The sequence below is a fragment of the Anas platyrhynchos genome, chromosome 36 (assembly GCF_047663525.1).
Source record: "Anas platyrhynchos isolate ZD024472 breed Pekin duck chromosome 36, IASCAAS_PekinDuck_T2T, whole genome shotgun sequence".
Lineage (NCBI taxonomy): Eukaryota > Metazoa > Chordata > Aves > Anseriformes > Anatidae > Anas > Anas platyrhynchos.
Window position 1 is genome coordinate 4,887,586 of NC_092624.1, and position 16,111 is coordinate 4,903,696.

At 51.3% G+C, this 16,111-nt stretch overlaps 2 protein-coding genes across 2 annotated transcripts; one reads left to right on the plus strand and one right to left on the minus strand.

Moving 5' to 3' along the window:
• Nucleotides 1-550: 550 nt before the first annotated feature.
• On the minus strand, nt 551-3,143 carry LOC140000983 (olfactory receptor 14A16-like). The gene is made up of 2 exons (XM_072032102.1): nt 2,216-3,143; nt 551-648 (listed from the first exon to the last, which is right to left on the minus strand). The coding sequence occupies exons 1-2, from the start codon at nt 3,141-3,143 to the stop codon at nt 551-553; spliced, it is 1,026 nt and encodes a 341-aa protein (XP_071888203.1).
• Nucleotides 3,144-14,415: 11,272 nt separating this feature from the next.
• LOC140000984 (olfactory receptor 14A16-like) lies at nt 14,416-15,369 on the plus strand. Its single transcript, XM_072032103.1, has one exon. It carries the CDS (start codon nt 14,416-14,418, stop codon nt 15,367-15,369), a length of 954 nt encoding a protein of 317 aa, XP_071888204.1.
• The last annotated feature ends 742 nt before the right edge of the window (nt 15,370-16,111 follow it).

The window sequence follows — 16,111 nt, forward strand, 5'->3', positions numbered from 1 at the left end:
GCTCTAAGATCTTCATGGAATCATATCATAGAATCATAGAATGGCTTGGGTTGTAAGGAACCTTAAAGATCATCTAACTCCAACCCCCCTGCCACAGGCACGGATGCCACCCACTGGATCAGGTTGGCCAAGGCCCCTTCCAACTTGTCTTAAACACCTCCAGGAATGGGGCATCCACAACTTCTCTTGGCAACCTGTTCCAGTGCCTCACTACCCTTAGAAGGAAGAATTTCTTCCTAATGTCTAATCTAAATCTATCTTGTTTTAGTTTATGACCTTTCCCCCTTGTCCTACCATTATCTACTCGAGTAAAGAGTCTTTCTCCTACCTTTTTATTAGATCTCTTTAAGTATTGAAAGGCTGCAGTAGGGTCTGCCTGGGGCCTTCTCTAGACTCAATAGCCCCACCTCTCTCAGCCTCTCTTCACAGGAGAGGTGCTCCAGCCCCCGATCACCTTTATGGTCCTCCTCTGGACTCACTCTAACAGGTCCACATCTTTCCTGTGCTGGGGCTCCCAGCAAAAGTAGGGCCCCATCTTCCTCTCCTCTGGTTACGACAGTTCTCTTAACTTGGGAATTTCCTCCTCCTCTACTTTCTGAATGTCCTTTTGTGCATTCAATACCTTCTCATCTGTTTCTCTATGTGAGCCTGTGAATCACATCAGGCAGACCACATGGTTCAAATGGCACAAGCTTCCTTCTTACTGCCTTTTCAGTTTTCCAGTTGTAATGAGTAATGCTTCCCAGGCTGCAGTTCAAATCCCAGGCTACTTCAAATCAGCCGTTCCTGCAAGGGCATTTCCCTTGTTGAAGGACCTTCATTAGGAGTTCTGTAACATACTTTTCCTCCCTAACAAATGTATTGGGTTTAGGTCAGAATGTTTTGGTAGTGGGGCAGGCTGCATGGGTGGCCTCTGCGAGAAGGGACCAGGAGCTGCATCAGGTGTGGAATAATTGCTGGAGGTGGCTTATTGAGACTAAAGAAGCTGCCCCAGTTCTGATCAGAACCAGTTCCTCGCTCTCAAAAAGGGATCCTCTGGCTTCTAGTCAAAGCTGACCCAATAAACAACGATGGTTGCACAGCTTTGATAACATTTTAAAGAAAGGATAAAGCATAAAAATGTTTGTGCAGCAACAGCTAGCAGAGGAGTGAGAAAATGTGAGAAACAGCCCTGCAGACAGCAAGGTCAGTGCAGAAGGAGGGCAGGAGGTGCCCCAGATGCCAGACTAGAAGATTCCCTGCAGCCCATGGAGAGGCCCCTGGTGGAGCAGGCAGTCCCCCTGCAGCCCATGGGTCCCACATGGAGCAGATCTCCACACTTCAACCCATGGAGGAGCCCCCGGTGGAGCAGGCGGATGTGGCTTGGAGGAGGCTGAGGCCCATGGAGAGGAGCCCACTCTGGAGCATTCCTTTCCTGAAGCACTTCTCCCAGCTTGGTACTGATCCATGCTGAAGCAGTTCCCGAAGGACTGTGGGAAGCCCATGCAGGATCAGTTTGGGAAGGATGGCATCCCATGGGAGGAATCCGTGGGAGGGCTCCCACCCTGGAGCAGGGACAGAAAGTGACCGTGAAGGAGTGGTGGGGAAGAAATATCACAGACTGATCACAGCCCCCATTCCCTCTTCCCCGTGTCACTTGGTGGGAGGAGGTAGAAGTGGATGGATGGGAGGGAAGGTATTTTTAGTTTATCTTATTTTCTCACTCCTCCAGATAATGCATTATTGTAATCTCCTTACACGCAGTCTGTCTTGTCCATCACTGCAATTGTTGAGCAACCTCCCTGTCCTTAAATCAGCCCTGGTGCCCTTTTCCATTCTATATTTTTCCCCTCTTCCTCTGAGGATGAAGACTTAAAAGATCGGTGTGGTGGACTTCAGCTGCCCGTCAGTGTGAAACCACCACAATTTTCAGCCAAATTATTGGCTCCACATTTGAAAGAAGACTTGGGTTTAAAGGCAGTGAATTGGGGACATGCTGTTATTACAAAGATGCTACGGGAGTGTCAGCACTTTTGTTAATGTAGACAAAACTTAACAGAGTAAACAAAGCAGTTTAATTTTTCAACAGAAGTAGGATGAATAAAACATTGTTTATGAGAAAGCTACTGATGTAAATGACACTAAAGATAAACATAGCAATAATAGTAATGTAAGAAGCACCAGGCCTGCAAGGGAATATGATGCAAATTCTTTGTGGAGAAGGAGAGAAACTTACTATTAAGAAGTGTCTCTGAAATCACTTTCCTAGCACAATCCCTGAGCTCCTGGTTCCTCAAGCTGTAGATAAAGGGGTTCAGTGTTGGAGGCATCACTGAGTAAACAACTGCCACCACCAGGTGCAGAGATTGGGAGAAGGTGGAGAGGGGCTTCAGGTAGGCAAACATGCCAGTGCCAGTAAAGAGGGAGACCACAGCCAGGTGAGGAAGGCACGTAGAAAAGGCTTTGTGCCGGCCCTGCTCAGAGGGCATCCTCAGCACAGCCCTGAAGATCTGCACATAGGAAACCACAATGAAAACAAAACAACCGAAGGCTAAAGAGACGCCACCCACAAGGAGACCAGCTTCCCTGACGTATGATTTTGAGCAGGAAAGCTTGAGAATCTGGGGAAGTTCACAGAAGAACTGGTTCACAGCATTGCCACGGCAGAGGGGCAAGGAAAACGTATTGGCAGTGTGCAGCAGAGCAGTGAGAATGCCACTGCCCCAGGCAGCTGCTGCCATCTGGGCACAAGCTCTGCTGCCCAGGAGGCTCCCGTAGTGCAGGGGCTTGCAGATGGCAACGTAGCGGTCATAGGACATAACTGTGAGGAGATAAAACTCTGCTGATATCAAGAAGAGCAAGAAAAAGAACTGTGCAGCACATCCTGAGTAGGAGATGGCCTTGGTGTCCCAGAGGGAATTGGCCATGGCTTTGGGGACAGTGGTGGAGATGCAGCCCAGGTCAAGGAGGGCGAGGTTGAGGAGAAAGAAGTACATGGGGGTGTGGAGGCGGTGGTCACAGGCTACGGCAGTGAGGATGAGGCCGTTGCCCAGGAGGGCAACCAGGTAGATGCCCAGGAAGAGCGCGAAGTGCAGGAGCTGCAGCTCCCGTGTGTCTGCGAATGGCAGGAGGAGGAACTCGGTGATGGAGCTGCTGTTGGACATTTGACATCTCTGTGCATAGAGACCTGCCAAATAGGAAAATGTAGTGACAAATAGGGACAGTGTTCTCTGAGAAAAACCTGCTACACTTCTCATTAAGTGACTTTCTGCTGAGACCTTTCTGCTGCTCCCTCGTTTGAGCTCTGATTGGTGTAGAATACATTTTCACTGGGAGTCCAGGATTCCGCTGTGGGTTCTGCCTGCCCTACAGTTCTAGTGAAATACGAACTGTGAGTGATCTCTGATTAAATCTAACTCTCACGTATGTTGACTTCACAGCATAACTACTGTCAACATTCTTGACAGCCAAACGGCATTTGTGGTTTGCTTTGTTCCAACTTCCTGTGTTACTCTTAGGAGATTTTTTTGAGGGAAGTAAACCCTGGCATTTGTAATGTATTCCAGTTGAGATTTTGTAAGTGCCAGGAGGCAAAGTGACTGTCCTTAGTGCAGTGCAGACAGCCAGTCTGTCTATCTTCCCTGGTCTCAGGCAGAGTCCTCTTAGGCTCAGTCCAATGGCCCCCATAGAGCCACTCAATTATTGTAGCCTCAGAAACTCCCTGGAAGGAGATCCATCTTAATTCTGCTGCATACACTGCATTGCACCAAGCCCCACAGGTTAGAAGAGGTTTTGGGCACCTTCCTTCTACAGGCACATCTACCTAGTGGGTCCTAGAGGGTCAGTGCTTGAGCTGCAGCTGAACACCCCATCTACAGGGAGCCATAAAGCTCCATGGAGATGGGAGAGCATAAAGAACAGCAGCAGAAGGTGCAGGAACAGAGAGAAATACGACGAGGCTTCTGCCAGGGACGGACAGACAGGAACTCAGGAGAGTGTGCTCTGCTGGACTTCCTGCTGCTGAGTTTATGAGGCACATCCTGAATCTGTTGGGCTTGAGGGTGGACTGTGAGGTGCCAGACTATTCTGTTAATGCTCTCTTGCTAATTCCTGCCTGCAGCTGTCCCTGCCTGCAGCGGGGTCTCTGTCCCCACATCTCCTGCCTGCAGCTCACAGCCCCCATCCCACCCGCTGGGTGCTCAGCTCTGCCCTGCAGACACCTCCTGGCAGCAGGGCTCTGCCCAGGGGCAGCTTGCTGGGGTCACGTCCTAGAGCCCAGGGCACACAGACACTGATGACACTGTGCAAGGGGTGTTGGAGCTTTCTACGGGCTGAGGGGCAGGAAAGGGACTTGCTGGGGGTCCTTGTAAACTTCCTTCTTATGTCGAGTAAGTCTCAGTCTCTTCTTGGAAATAACAGCTTCTATTTCTATTCCCAGTGAGCTAAAAGAAGAGAAAACTGAAAGCAGAGGCTAAGGAAAGATGAGAGTGAAGTTCCCTTTGAAATTGCCTTGGTGTGCTGTGGATCTGTGAGCAGGCTGCCCCAGGCAGCAGCCTCCCACCAGCAGCAGGACCCTGCCCTGCCAGGGGGGCTCCTTCCACCCGCAGCTTCTCCCCGCAGCGCCCTGGGCAGCTCCCCAGGCAGGCTGAGTGCTGAGCCTGGCAGGCGGCAGAGGCCCTGCCCCGGCACACAGCCCCTGGGCCACAGCAGGGACCCTGCTCTGCACCACAGCCCTGGACACCCCTGCCTGCACCCCCGGCTTCTCCTGCCTCCACGAACTGCGGCTGCATTGCCCTCCAGCCAGACACTTACCGGGTGCAGGGCTGGGAAGTCTTCTCCCCCGGTGAGCTCTGGGCATGCTGCCACTTCTGCCTGCCTTTAAGCACTGTGTCTCTGCAGGCAGTGCCCCCAGCCCTGCTGCGCTGTGCAGAGGAGCTGCTCCTGGGCAGAGCTGTCTCTCTGCAGCGCTGCCCGCTTGCCAGGAGCTCCCCTTGGGCCCAGGAGCCCGGCCCAGCTCAGCAGCACAGCACCCGACCATGGCATCACTTGCTCTGTGCCATTGGGCTCCCTCGAGGTGTCCTCAAGGCCTCAGGGCTGACAGCTCCTGAAGTCATCGGGGTCTCTCCTGGGGTGTGGTGTTTGAAGCAGACTGAAGTCATCAGCGACTGCTCCTCTCTGAACATGGGAGAGACTGATGTTAGAAGTGTGATTTGTGCTATTGATGTGCAGTTTTCAAACATGACGTTGTGGTTCAACCCAGCCGGCAGCTCAGCACCACACAGCTGTTAGCTCACTGCCCCTGCAGCTCCACACCTGTAAAGCTCATGGGTTGAGATGAAGACAGTTTAAAAGGACAGAAAAGGAAGAGATTAATAATAATAATAACAACAACAATAACAACAATAATAATTAGGTGTACAAAGCAAGTGATGCACAATACAATTGCTCACCACCCAATGATCGATGCCCAGCCTGTCCTCGATCAGTGGTCCCCCCAGCCCTGGCCAGCCTGCATGGGAATCAAGTGTTGCGGTCTCTTGACATTTGTTTTAGGGTAAAACCAGCTTTCAGAAGGATTTGGATTCTTTCCTTCCCTTTCTCAAATACTTCTGCTCTGTTGCCCCACATGATGATGTCACCAAGGTACTGCAGGTGTTCAGGAGCTTCCCCCATTGCAGGGCAGTCTGGATCAGTCCATGCTAAATGGTAGGGCCAATTGCTTTGTCCATCACCCCTTCCCTAGAGGGGGATCCCAGCTGCTTGGCTTCTCTGCCCTCTAATTCCAGGCTATTGGCCCTGTTCTCCCAGCACTGGAGCAGCCAAGTGACAACGCGCTCATCTAGATGATGACTGACATTTTTTCACAAATCTGGGATAGGTTACTGATGCTGTTCTGATCTCTTCCTCTTTGCCCTCCTTCTTCCTTGATGGCCCAACTTTGTCGAAGCATTCCTTGTCTTCTTCCTCCTTTCTTGTCTGCATAGGAGTTTCCTTTCTAAAAAAAAAAAAAAAAAAAAAAAAAGAAAGTTTTTTTTCATCCATTTTTTTCTCTTGCATATAGGTGTAACCAATAGTAGCACAGGTTGGTTCTCTGGCCCAGCTATGGGGCCCATCAGAGAATCAGAGGGGCTGGAGTGGCTGCAGGGCTTGTCACAGGGGTTGGAGTGTCTGCAGGGCCCATTGCAGGAGTTGCTATGGCTGCAGGGCCTTTCGGAGGAATTGGAGAGGCAGCAGGGATCGTCACGCAGACTGGAGTTGCGGGAGGGCCTGTCATTGGACTTGGAGTAGCATTGGCTGTGTCTTCTATACATAGGAAAAGCCCCAGCTCTTTGCAGCAATTTGTATCTTTTCACAACCTTTTTTCATGTATTTCACCATTTTTTTTAGGATTCTTCACTTGCTCAGGGGTGAAGTTCCAAAGCACTGGATGTGCTCACTGCTCTAGGTGCCTGGTAGTATCCTCCCATACTCCTAGCCTCTACTAAATCTACTGCCTGGGGGCAGACTTCTGGATGGCACTCTCAAATACTTGTTTAACCTTAAACAAAAGATGAAGCACATTCAGGAGACATCACAATAGGAACAGGCTGGTTTGACCATCCCCAGGATACTGAAAGCTTTGAAGCTATTGTAACTAGCCTGGAAGAGAAAGGGGAGGAGAAGGAGAAAGGGAGAGTGAAGAAGTTGTGAAAAGTGTCACCCCTTTGTCAGCTCCCTGTCCCTATCTACCAGCTCAGGGGCTGAGTATCAGGGGAACAACTGGTCTTGCTGCTAAAGACTGAGGCAAAGAAGGCATTAAATACCTCAGTCTTTTTCTCATCTATTGTCAAAATGTTTCCCTCCACATCCAATAAGGTATGAAGATTCTCCTTAATCCTCCCCTTCTTGTGTATTTCTAAAAACATTTTTATTGTCTTTGATGGTAACAGCCAGACTGATCTCCAGTTAGGCTTTGGCCCTTCTATTTTTGTCCTTGCAAAGACTTCCAAGATTTAAGACAAAGTTCCAAACAAAATGACAGAAGGCATGAGAAGGAAGCACAGAAAAGGTGGACTCTGGCAGCCTTCCATGCTCGAGCCCTCTGTGAGTCTGTGCTGCAACTCCATTCAACTACTTACTCCTGTATTGTCCAAACTCTCCTGCAACTGCCAATGCTGCTATCTTGTGAGAGACAGCACAATCAGGGTGAGCCATCTGCCTATAGACATTAACAGCTGACGCAGTGGAGCATCTGTCCAGGGGAACCTGGAGAAACAGCAGGATTTTGCCTACAGAAACCTCTTGACATTTTGAAGGAGAAAAGGAAGAGGGCCTGGGCACCATGAGGGATGCCATACAAGCAGTGGTGCCTGCTCACCAGGAACCAGGCCAGCTTCCTACAGAGCTGCCTTACAAGGAACACGGCCACCAAGAAAATATGAGTTGTCTTTCTCAGCTCAGATCTGGTGTGACATGACATGGACAAGGGTCTACAGCCAGCAGGGAAAGAGGTGTAAGTCTGGGAGTCCCTAGGGTATCCTGGTCTGGAGAGGAACAAGGACTTAGCAAGGCTGAAAGTCCCAACAAGACCAAGATATTTCTACCGATGGCTATGGCTGTTGTCTCTGCCACTGAGGCCTATGAGGAGACAGCTCATCATTAGAGCACCACGGTCTCATTGCTGATATTTTGGAATTGCCAGATTCTGTGCTTTTAGGAGGCAGCGCTTAAGACTGACCAGCACTGATGGACGCCAATGACTTCAAAAGCAGTTTCCCAGGGGACCTTGCTAACTAGTTCCCCAGGCAGCCTGAAGTCTGCTCTCCCCATATCCAGGACTGAAGTTTTGGTGGCAGTTTTCCACCTGTCACCAAAAATTTCAAATTCAACAATTTCATGGTCATTATGACCAAGATGGCCACCAATTGCCACATCTCTCACAAGACCCACTCTGTTCTCCAGCAGCAGATCTAGTAGGGCACCTTTCCTAGTTGGCTTCCTTAGCACCTGAACCAAAAAGTGATCTTCAAGGTGCTTTAGGAACCTCCTGGACCTGCTTGTGTTGGCCGTGTGGTAATCACAGTTGACGACTGGCAAGTTGAATTCCCCATCAGGACAAGGGCAACTGATCTTGAGGTATTTCTTAGCTCTTCAAAGAATAATTCATTGGTGTCATCATCCTGGCTGGGTGGTCTGAGTTATCACACTCAGCTCAGATCCGGAGTGACAGTCCATGCACAAGGGTCTGCAGCCAGCAAGGAAAGAGTTGCAGGTCTGGGAGTCCTTAGGACAGCCAGGTGTGGAAAGGAGCAAGGGCTGTGGCAAGCCCCTGCACTATGGGACCCTCCTGGGCAGCAGAGCTTGTGCCCAGATGGCAGCAGCTGCCTGGGGCAGTGGCATTCTCAATGCTGTCCTGCACACTGCCAATACATTTTCCCTGCCCTTCTGCCATGACAATGCTTTGGACCAGTTCTTCTGTGAAATCCCCCAGATCCTCAAGCTCTCCTGCTCGGATGACTACCTCAGGGAAGTTGGGGCACTTGTTTTTAGTGTCTGTTTAGCTTATGGTTGTTTTGTTTTCATTGTTATTTCCTATGTGCAGATCTTCAGGGCTGTACTGAGGATGCCATCTGAGCAGGGATGGCACAGAGCCATTTCCACGTGCCTCCCTCACCTGACTGTGGTCTCTCTGTCTACCAGCACTGCCTTATTTGCCTACTTAAAGCACTCCTCTATCTCCTCCCCATCCCTGGACCTGGTGGTAACAGTTCTGTACTCGGTGGTGCCTCCAGCACTGAACCCCCTCATCTACAGCATGAGGAACAAGGACCTCAAGACTGCCCTGTGGAAATTGCTGACTGGATGTGTTTAAGACACGGTATATTTCCAATCTGATTCTGCATCTGACTCATAATGTGAATTACTACTCCTGTAGGCAATATCCTTTTGTTTGTTTGTGTGCTTGGACGCATTTTTATTAGAGGTTTTTCATAGTTTTAATTTGGCTTATTTTGCCCATTAAAATAATATAGTTCATGACATTTCCATTTCAGTGTCTACTTGTCAAGTGTAGCTCAAAGACTCTATACATGAGGAGCCAGGCTCTCTGTGAATTGAAACAAAATAAAGGAGCCTGCACTGCCTTCTTTGTCTGGCGTCCTTCCTCTGAGACCCGGTCTGGCTCTGCAGGGACAGTGCCTGTGTGCAGAGGAAAAGAGTCCCATCCCAGCAGCATGGCCAGGGAGCACCAGTGCTTGGTGCATGCAGAGCTGCTCTCTTGCCACTGCCACCCTCTCCTGCCGGGCCCTGCTGGTGGGGTCAGGCGTGGCTGCTCCTGTAGCTTGGTGCCAGTGCTGCTGTGGGGCTGAGCTGGGACTGCAGGCAGGGACAGGCGGTGGGCACAGCAGTGGCAGAGCTGGCCTCCACTGCAGCACTTCCTGCCTAAGAGGGGATCTCCTCGGGGCACTGCCTGAAGGCTGAGGCCTTCTTGCAAAGCTGCTGTCTAGAACAAGCCCAAGGAAGAAACTCCAAAGAGGCTCCATGCTTTACTGCTTTCCACGTGGGCTTGGTGTAGCGAAAGCGGAGTCCCAGAATGGACTCCAGGAGGGCCCAGGTGATCTGCAGGGGCAATATGAGCCTGGGAGACAATCACAGAGTGTGAGGCTGTTCCAGGTGGACTGACCAGAGCTCAAGTGGTAAATCTGGTGTGAGCTGGCAGAGACAGCTCTGCAGCTCCTGGGCATACAGCAGCCCGGCAAAGGAGTCTGGCGAGTAATTTCTTGCAGCCCTGGGGCAATGGCAGAGACCCAATGAGCTGGGTCTGCCTCCCAGCCTGCCCAGCTTGGTTCTGCAGAGTGCCTCTGTTCCCCAGGCACCACAACTCCCTCGCTTTGAAAAGCAACATCGTCAGCTGGGGATGGATCTGGGGCTGGGGCTGGGGGTGGGGATGGGCACGGGATGGGCACGAGATGGGGCTGGGTGGGTACTTCCCCTGAGTGTCTTCTAGGCCAGCTGCAGGCACATGGCTTATGGACGCCAGTGTGATCTTCACTTTGTGCAAGGAGTTGAGAGACCACCAATAGGCACAGGGCTTGGACACTGCCTGCAAGGTCCCTCCTGCCCTAGCACTTCCCAGGACTGGCATGGAACTGGCTCCTGTGCGTCAGAGAGGCTGGGAGTCCAGCAGCAGTGCCATGGGCCGGAAGGATCACAACCAGCTCACTTCTACCTGGACAGGTCCTGGGACAAAAAGGAGGTGTTATGTAGCTGAGGTATTATGAGGACAGTGGTGCCTCGGAAACTCTAAGTCCAGCAGGAAGTGAATGGCTGTTAAACTGCTGTGAGCTAACTACTTTCTGAAGTAGCCAACGGGTCATCCCTTGACTCCTGGCTGGGATCTGTGCCTTTAGGCTCACATCTGCGAATGCACCTGAAAGGCAAGCAGAAGGCACCTGCTTTGCACGTAGTTTGTGAGAGCTTATCTTCCCAAGGGCCTGGTAAACTCCATCGAGGAAGAGGTCTCGAATAGGGGTGTTCACGTCCGAGGTTTCAGCTTTTACCTAAAGTCATCCTTCAGGGTTGTTTTCAGTTTTCTATAAAGAAACTGCCGCTGCCTCCAAGACGCCCATAACAAACCGAAGCATGTATGAGGGCCTGGGAAAAGCTACCCTGGATCCATAGCAGCCATTCTAGATCCAAAAGTTGTAGGCAGGAAGCACCATTTCAGTGTGGTGCAGAGATGCTGGGCACATTGTGCAGGGTGCTCCTACAGACCTTTGTGTCCTTTTCCATCCTGGCTTAGGTGCTGTGTCTGTCTCAGGAATGGAGTAGCCAACAGAGGTGAGACAGAGACTCTGAGGTCATGAAAGCCATCAGAAAACTGCCCCTAAGGAGATGACTGATATGGGGAAATCAGAGGAAGCCTGGCCAGGAGAGATGTGAGATATGGGAGAGGGAAGAGGAGCTTGGCCAGCAAAAAGTAATGGTTTCAGAGATGTAAGAAGGTTCAGGTAGTGTTTCTGCTGTAACATTAACTAAAAACAGTCACATAAACCCTTTCCCTATTTCTAGCAGTGACATTACTCCCTAAACCTAAATGCTACTCCACACCATGACAGGAATCCACTGCTCTAATGCCTGACCTCAAAGTATCCCCTGAAGCCCAAACTCAGCCAATAGACCCTTGTCCTTACCTTTACTCTCTTGATCACCCTGATCCCTGCCCTTAATATTAGCAGTAAAATGCTCTGTTTAACTCTACACAATTTCCTGACAGCCTTAAACAAAACCCTAAACCAAAATACTTGCCCATACCTAAAAAAACACAGACCTGCCACCACAAGCAAAAGACCAAACCCTCCCACTAAACCTTTGCTTAATCTTTAACCCAGAAAGGTGAGCTCTAGTCCCTAATCCCATACATGAACACCTAACACCCAAAGCCCCTATTCCTGTGCCCCTCTCCATTCCTTCAACCCCTCTCCCAACCCTTAACTTGAGGTGCCTGGCCCCTTGGGTCAGGGCAGGAACCATGAGGTTATTGTGCAGTCACATGGGATTCAAAGATGAATGCGAGGGGCCATGGATCTGATCAGCTTGTGGGCCACAAAGAGGAGATGGGTGGGAATGCTCTGATCAGCTCAGCTCTGCCTCAGGATCTCCTGCCCCAGCAGGAGGAATGTGACTGTGGCAGTGACTGTGAGGTCACTTCTGTCCCTCCAGTTGATAGGGCAGCAGTAGGAATATGTCACAGAAAGGGACTGTGAGGTCACTTCTGCCTGAAGTAGCTGACAGGTCACCCTTGACTTTTCCCTGGGATCTGTACTTTTGGGCTGACATCTGCCAGTGGCCCTGCTAGGCCAGCAGAAGGCACCTGGTGGGCATGCTGACTGTGGGATCCCCTCTGCCTACATACCCAGGAGGACCCAGACAGAAAGAAGGCCCGGATATGTGTTCTCTTGTCCCTTCTGGTGCATCCTGGAAGGTTGGAAGTGGCCACAAGGAGGAAGAAATGTCCCCCACCATGACTTCATGTCCAAACTGATACTGGGGCATAAAGAAGTTATTGTTACAGCTAATTCATCCTCTGCTAGGAGAAACAACACTGCTGGTGAGAAATGTGTGTGCTCAGGGGAGGGAGGGAAGCCCAGGGATCCCATCAGGCTGTTTCCCAGCAGGTTCCCCTGCAGCCCCAGGGCCATGTGTAGGGAGTCTGGTGGGGGGCAGAGCAAGGGAGGCCTTGGGCTGGGCCTCTGCTGCTGAGCTGGGTCGGGCTCCTGGGCCCAAGGGGAGCTCCTGGCAAGCGGGCAGCGCTGCAGAGAGACAGCTCTGCCCAGGAGCAGCTCCTCTGCACAGCGCAGCACGGCTGGGGGCACTGCCTGCAGCTGTCACGGGGAGAGGAGGAAAGGGAGAGTTGTTACAGGCTGTATGGATTGTTAGAAAGCTGAAAGTATAATGGAAAAGCAATGCTTGTAACCCTTAACACGGTAAGTCTAAGTGCATTGCAATGCACTGGAATATCCTGGAGGTGTCCTAGACCTCAATTGTCCCAGAGCAGAAATGGCTGGAGACACTGTGTGTTTCTTTAATACAGAGAAGTACATGCTCCAGAGCAGGGCTTCCAAGCTGCAGGGTCAGCGTCGAGGACCCGAGAACTCCCTTGTCACAGGCTGGCTGCAGGCTGTGAAGCTGGGGGTGCAGGCAGGGGTGTCCAGGGCCGTGGTGCAGAGCAAGGTCCCTGCTGTGCCCCAATGGCTGTGTGGCGGGGCAGGGCCTCTGCCGCCTGCCAGGCTCAGCACTCAGCCTGCCCGGGGAGCTGCCCAGGGCGCTGCGGGGAGAAGCTGCGGGTGGAAGGAGCCCCCCCGGTAGGGCAGGTTGCTGCTGCTGCTGGGAGGCTGCTTCCTGGGGCAGCCTGTTCACAGCTCCACAGCACAACCAGGTTGTATCGAAGGGGGCTTTGCAAGAACACAGAGAAGGTGGGGAATTCCAGCTTCAGGCTTAGGTTTCCAGACTCTCTGCTTTCAATTTTCTCTTCTTTGGCTCACTGGGAATAGAAATAGAGGTTATTATTTCAGAATAGAGGTTGTAACACCTAAGCCTTCACAAGAGGCTTAAAAGGACCATAACCAGTCCCTTTCCTGCCCCTCAGCCCATGGAAAGCTCTACCACCCCTTGCACAGTGTCAGCAGGGTCTGTGTGCCCTGGGCTGTAGGACCTGCACAGAGTGACCTGCCCCTGGGCAGAGCCCTGCTGCCAGGAGGTGTCTGCAGGGCAGAGCTGAGCACCCAGCGGTTGGGATGGGACTGTGAGCTGCAGGCAGGAGGTGTGGGGACAGAGACCCAGCTGCAGGCAGCAGAGCCATGAGCACGAAGAAGGAAACCCAAGAAGCTCTAAGAAACTCTATGGCAGGGGGGATTTGTGTACTTCCCTCCCATCCCTGCACTTTAGATGCCTTCTCCGCAGTAACCCCTTGCTCTCTTTTCCCCCTACAAAACTGATCTCCCTCCATAATTTTAGGGGAACTTGGTCATGAGCTCTGGATTCCCTTGTGCTGAGGGAGAATTCAGATATCTTTGTACTAGATTAGTCAAGGCAACATTCAAGGTAGGGGTTACTTCCAGGATAAGAGCTGTCCTGAGTATCAGTTAACTTTTTCATGCCCTGCTGGGGAGCCATGGGGTTAGTAATGAAATTATAGTGTTTGTAAGAGACTGAGGCTCCAAGAACATTCCTCTGTAAAAGATGTACAGCTCAGTGACGCACTTTACAAAGACCTTTTAGATACCTCAGCTTACAGCCAGCAACAACATCAATTATGTTGTTTCTTGAGGGATTATTTGACCTACTCCTCCAGATCTGCAATGAGGAGGATGTCCCTGGACAGTGGGCATCTGAGGTTGCACCCAGTTCATATATGCCTTCTGGAAGCAGAGCAGGACTGATACCCCCAGTGCCCAAGGGCTCTGCTCACAGACTCCTGCTGACAGACCGAGCCTTAGCCAACAGAGCTCAGTCAGAGTTCTGGCCAAGGAGCACTACAAATTTCTTCCAGAACTGAGCAGGAGGTAGTATGTCTTTGATGTTGTGGGTAGTTAGGGTCTGGCGGCCGGAAGATGTTGTGCTGTACGGAAAAGTGGAGCCCCTCCCTTGATGGACAGTAGCGTGTGGCCTGTGATGTAAGCAAGCGGAAGTGACGCTATGGGCCTCGGGTAGATAACCCCATGTGACTCGACAATAAACGTCATTTGCCATCCACCACATTGGTGTCTGTGAGCCGATGGACCAAGCGGCCTGGGGTTGGCCGCCGTGCCGTTCCTGAACCAGGTCGCCACTGCCCCCTGAAGGCAACAGATGTGGTGTGGAGGGCACTTCCTACAAGATATGCAATAGGTGTTGTACATGTTTGACTTTTCACTTGTAATTCCTTCCATGAACAGGACCCATGTCCAGAGGCATCAGATGTCCAACAGCAGCTCCATCACCGAGTTCCTCCTGCTGGCATTCACAGACACACGGGAGCTGCAGCTCCTGCACTTCGCGCTCTTCCTGGGCATCTACCTGGCTGCCCTCCTGGGCAACGGCCTCATCCTCACCACCATAGCCTTCAACCACCGCCTCCACACCCCCATGTACTTCTTCCTCCTCAACCTCGCCCTCCTTGACCTGGGCTGCATCTCCACCACTGTCCCCAAAGCCATGGCCAATTCCCTCTGGGACACCAAGGCCATTTCCTATGATGGGTGTGTTGCACAGGTCTTTCTCTTTCTATTTTTCATCTCAGCAGAATATTCTCTTCTCACTGTCATGTCCTACGACCGCTATGTTGCCATCTGCAAGCCCCTGCACTACGGGACCCTCCTGGGCAGCAGAGCTTGTGCCCAGATGGCAGCAGCTGCCTGGGGCAGTGGCTTTCTCAACGCTGTCCTGCACACTGCCAATACATTTTCCCTGCCCCTCTGCCAAGGCAATGCTCTGGACCAATTCTTCTGTGAAATCCCCCAGATCTTCAAACTGTCCTGCTCAGATTTCTATCTCCGGGAAGTTGGGGTGTTTGCCAGCAGTTTTGTCCTTGCTCTGGGGTGTTTTGTTTTCATTATCCTGTCTTACATTAAAATCTTCACTATTGTGTTGCAGATGCCCTCTGAGCAGGGACAGCACAAAGCCTTTTCCACGTGCCTCCCTCACTTGGCCGTGGTCTTTATGGTTATCAGCACCAGTATGTTTTCCTACCTGAAGCCCTCCTCCACCTCCTCTCCACCTCTAGATCTGCTGGTGGCAGTTCTGTACTCAGTGATTCCTCCAGCAGTGAACCCCCTCATCTATAGCATGAGGAACCAGGAACTCAAATATGCCCTCAGAAAACTGATTCAATGGGTTCACAGTCAGGAGCAGGAAGATGCCCATGTTTCCTGACAGGTTTTTCCTTCTTTTACCCCAGGGAAGGTCTGTGCATTTTTTCTTTTAAAGTCTGACGATCATGTTAATACACAAATGTATTTATCCACCCCTCATCTCCAAAGGCATGAACCTGCTGTGCCTGCTAACCCAAAGACCTTCTGTACAGTTGTCATCAAGGTGTTATTTCTGTCTTCCTGAGGAGCATCTCTAATAAAAGGGTGCCTCCTCACTGCAGGAACCGAAGGCTGGTCTCTTTTTCCTTATGAAAGCAGGAATTAGCTTCAGGAATTGCAGTCTCCATTGCCTTGGCTGTGCTTCGTTTTCCATAGGTTCAGGGGTGGGGATCACAGGGAGGTGTGTTGCAGAATGAGGACTGGACTCTTGTGCACTTGTGGGTGTTTCCTACTTTGACCATCTTAGCCAGTACAAAGTAACTGCAGCACCTTGGGCATCACGGTCCCCTCTCTCTGCGGAGCAGCACTCAGGGTCCTGTGAGGAGCACTTGGAGGAGGCCAGGAGCACCAGGCCTGATCAGAAGAGGAATGGGGAGAGATCAGAAAGGAGCTGACCTGGGCTGGAAATTTTCTGATAGACAAAAATGTGGATACTCTATTAGCTTGGGAAACTGTTGACCATCACTGTGCACATGGGACCCTCAGCCGAAGATCCCAATTGGCTTGTTGTTGCATGAACAGATAGGGGAAGCTGTCGCAGGAACCTTAGTCCCAGATCACACAATTTCACAGAATGCTTGAGT

What these genes read in the sequence shown, in the direction of transcription:
- LOC140000983 (XM_072032102.1), bottom strand. Translation starts at nt 3,143, where the DNA reads ATGTCCAACAGCAGCTCCATCACCGAGTTCCTCCTCCTGCCATTCGCA. An exon ending in TTCAGAGACACTTCTTAATA is followed by an intron (nt 649 to 2,215) that starts GTAAGTTTCTCT and finishes TGTGATTCACAG; the next exon opens with GCTCACATAGAGAAACAGAT.
- LOC140000984 (XM_072032103.1), top strand. Translation starts at nt 14,416, where the DNA reads ATGTCCAACAGCAGCTCCATCACCGAGTTCCTCCTGCTGGCATTCACA.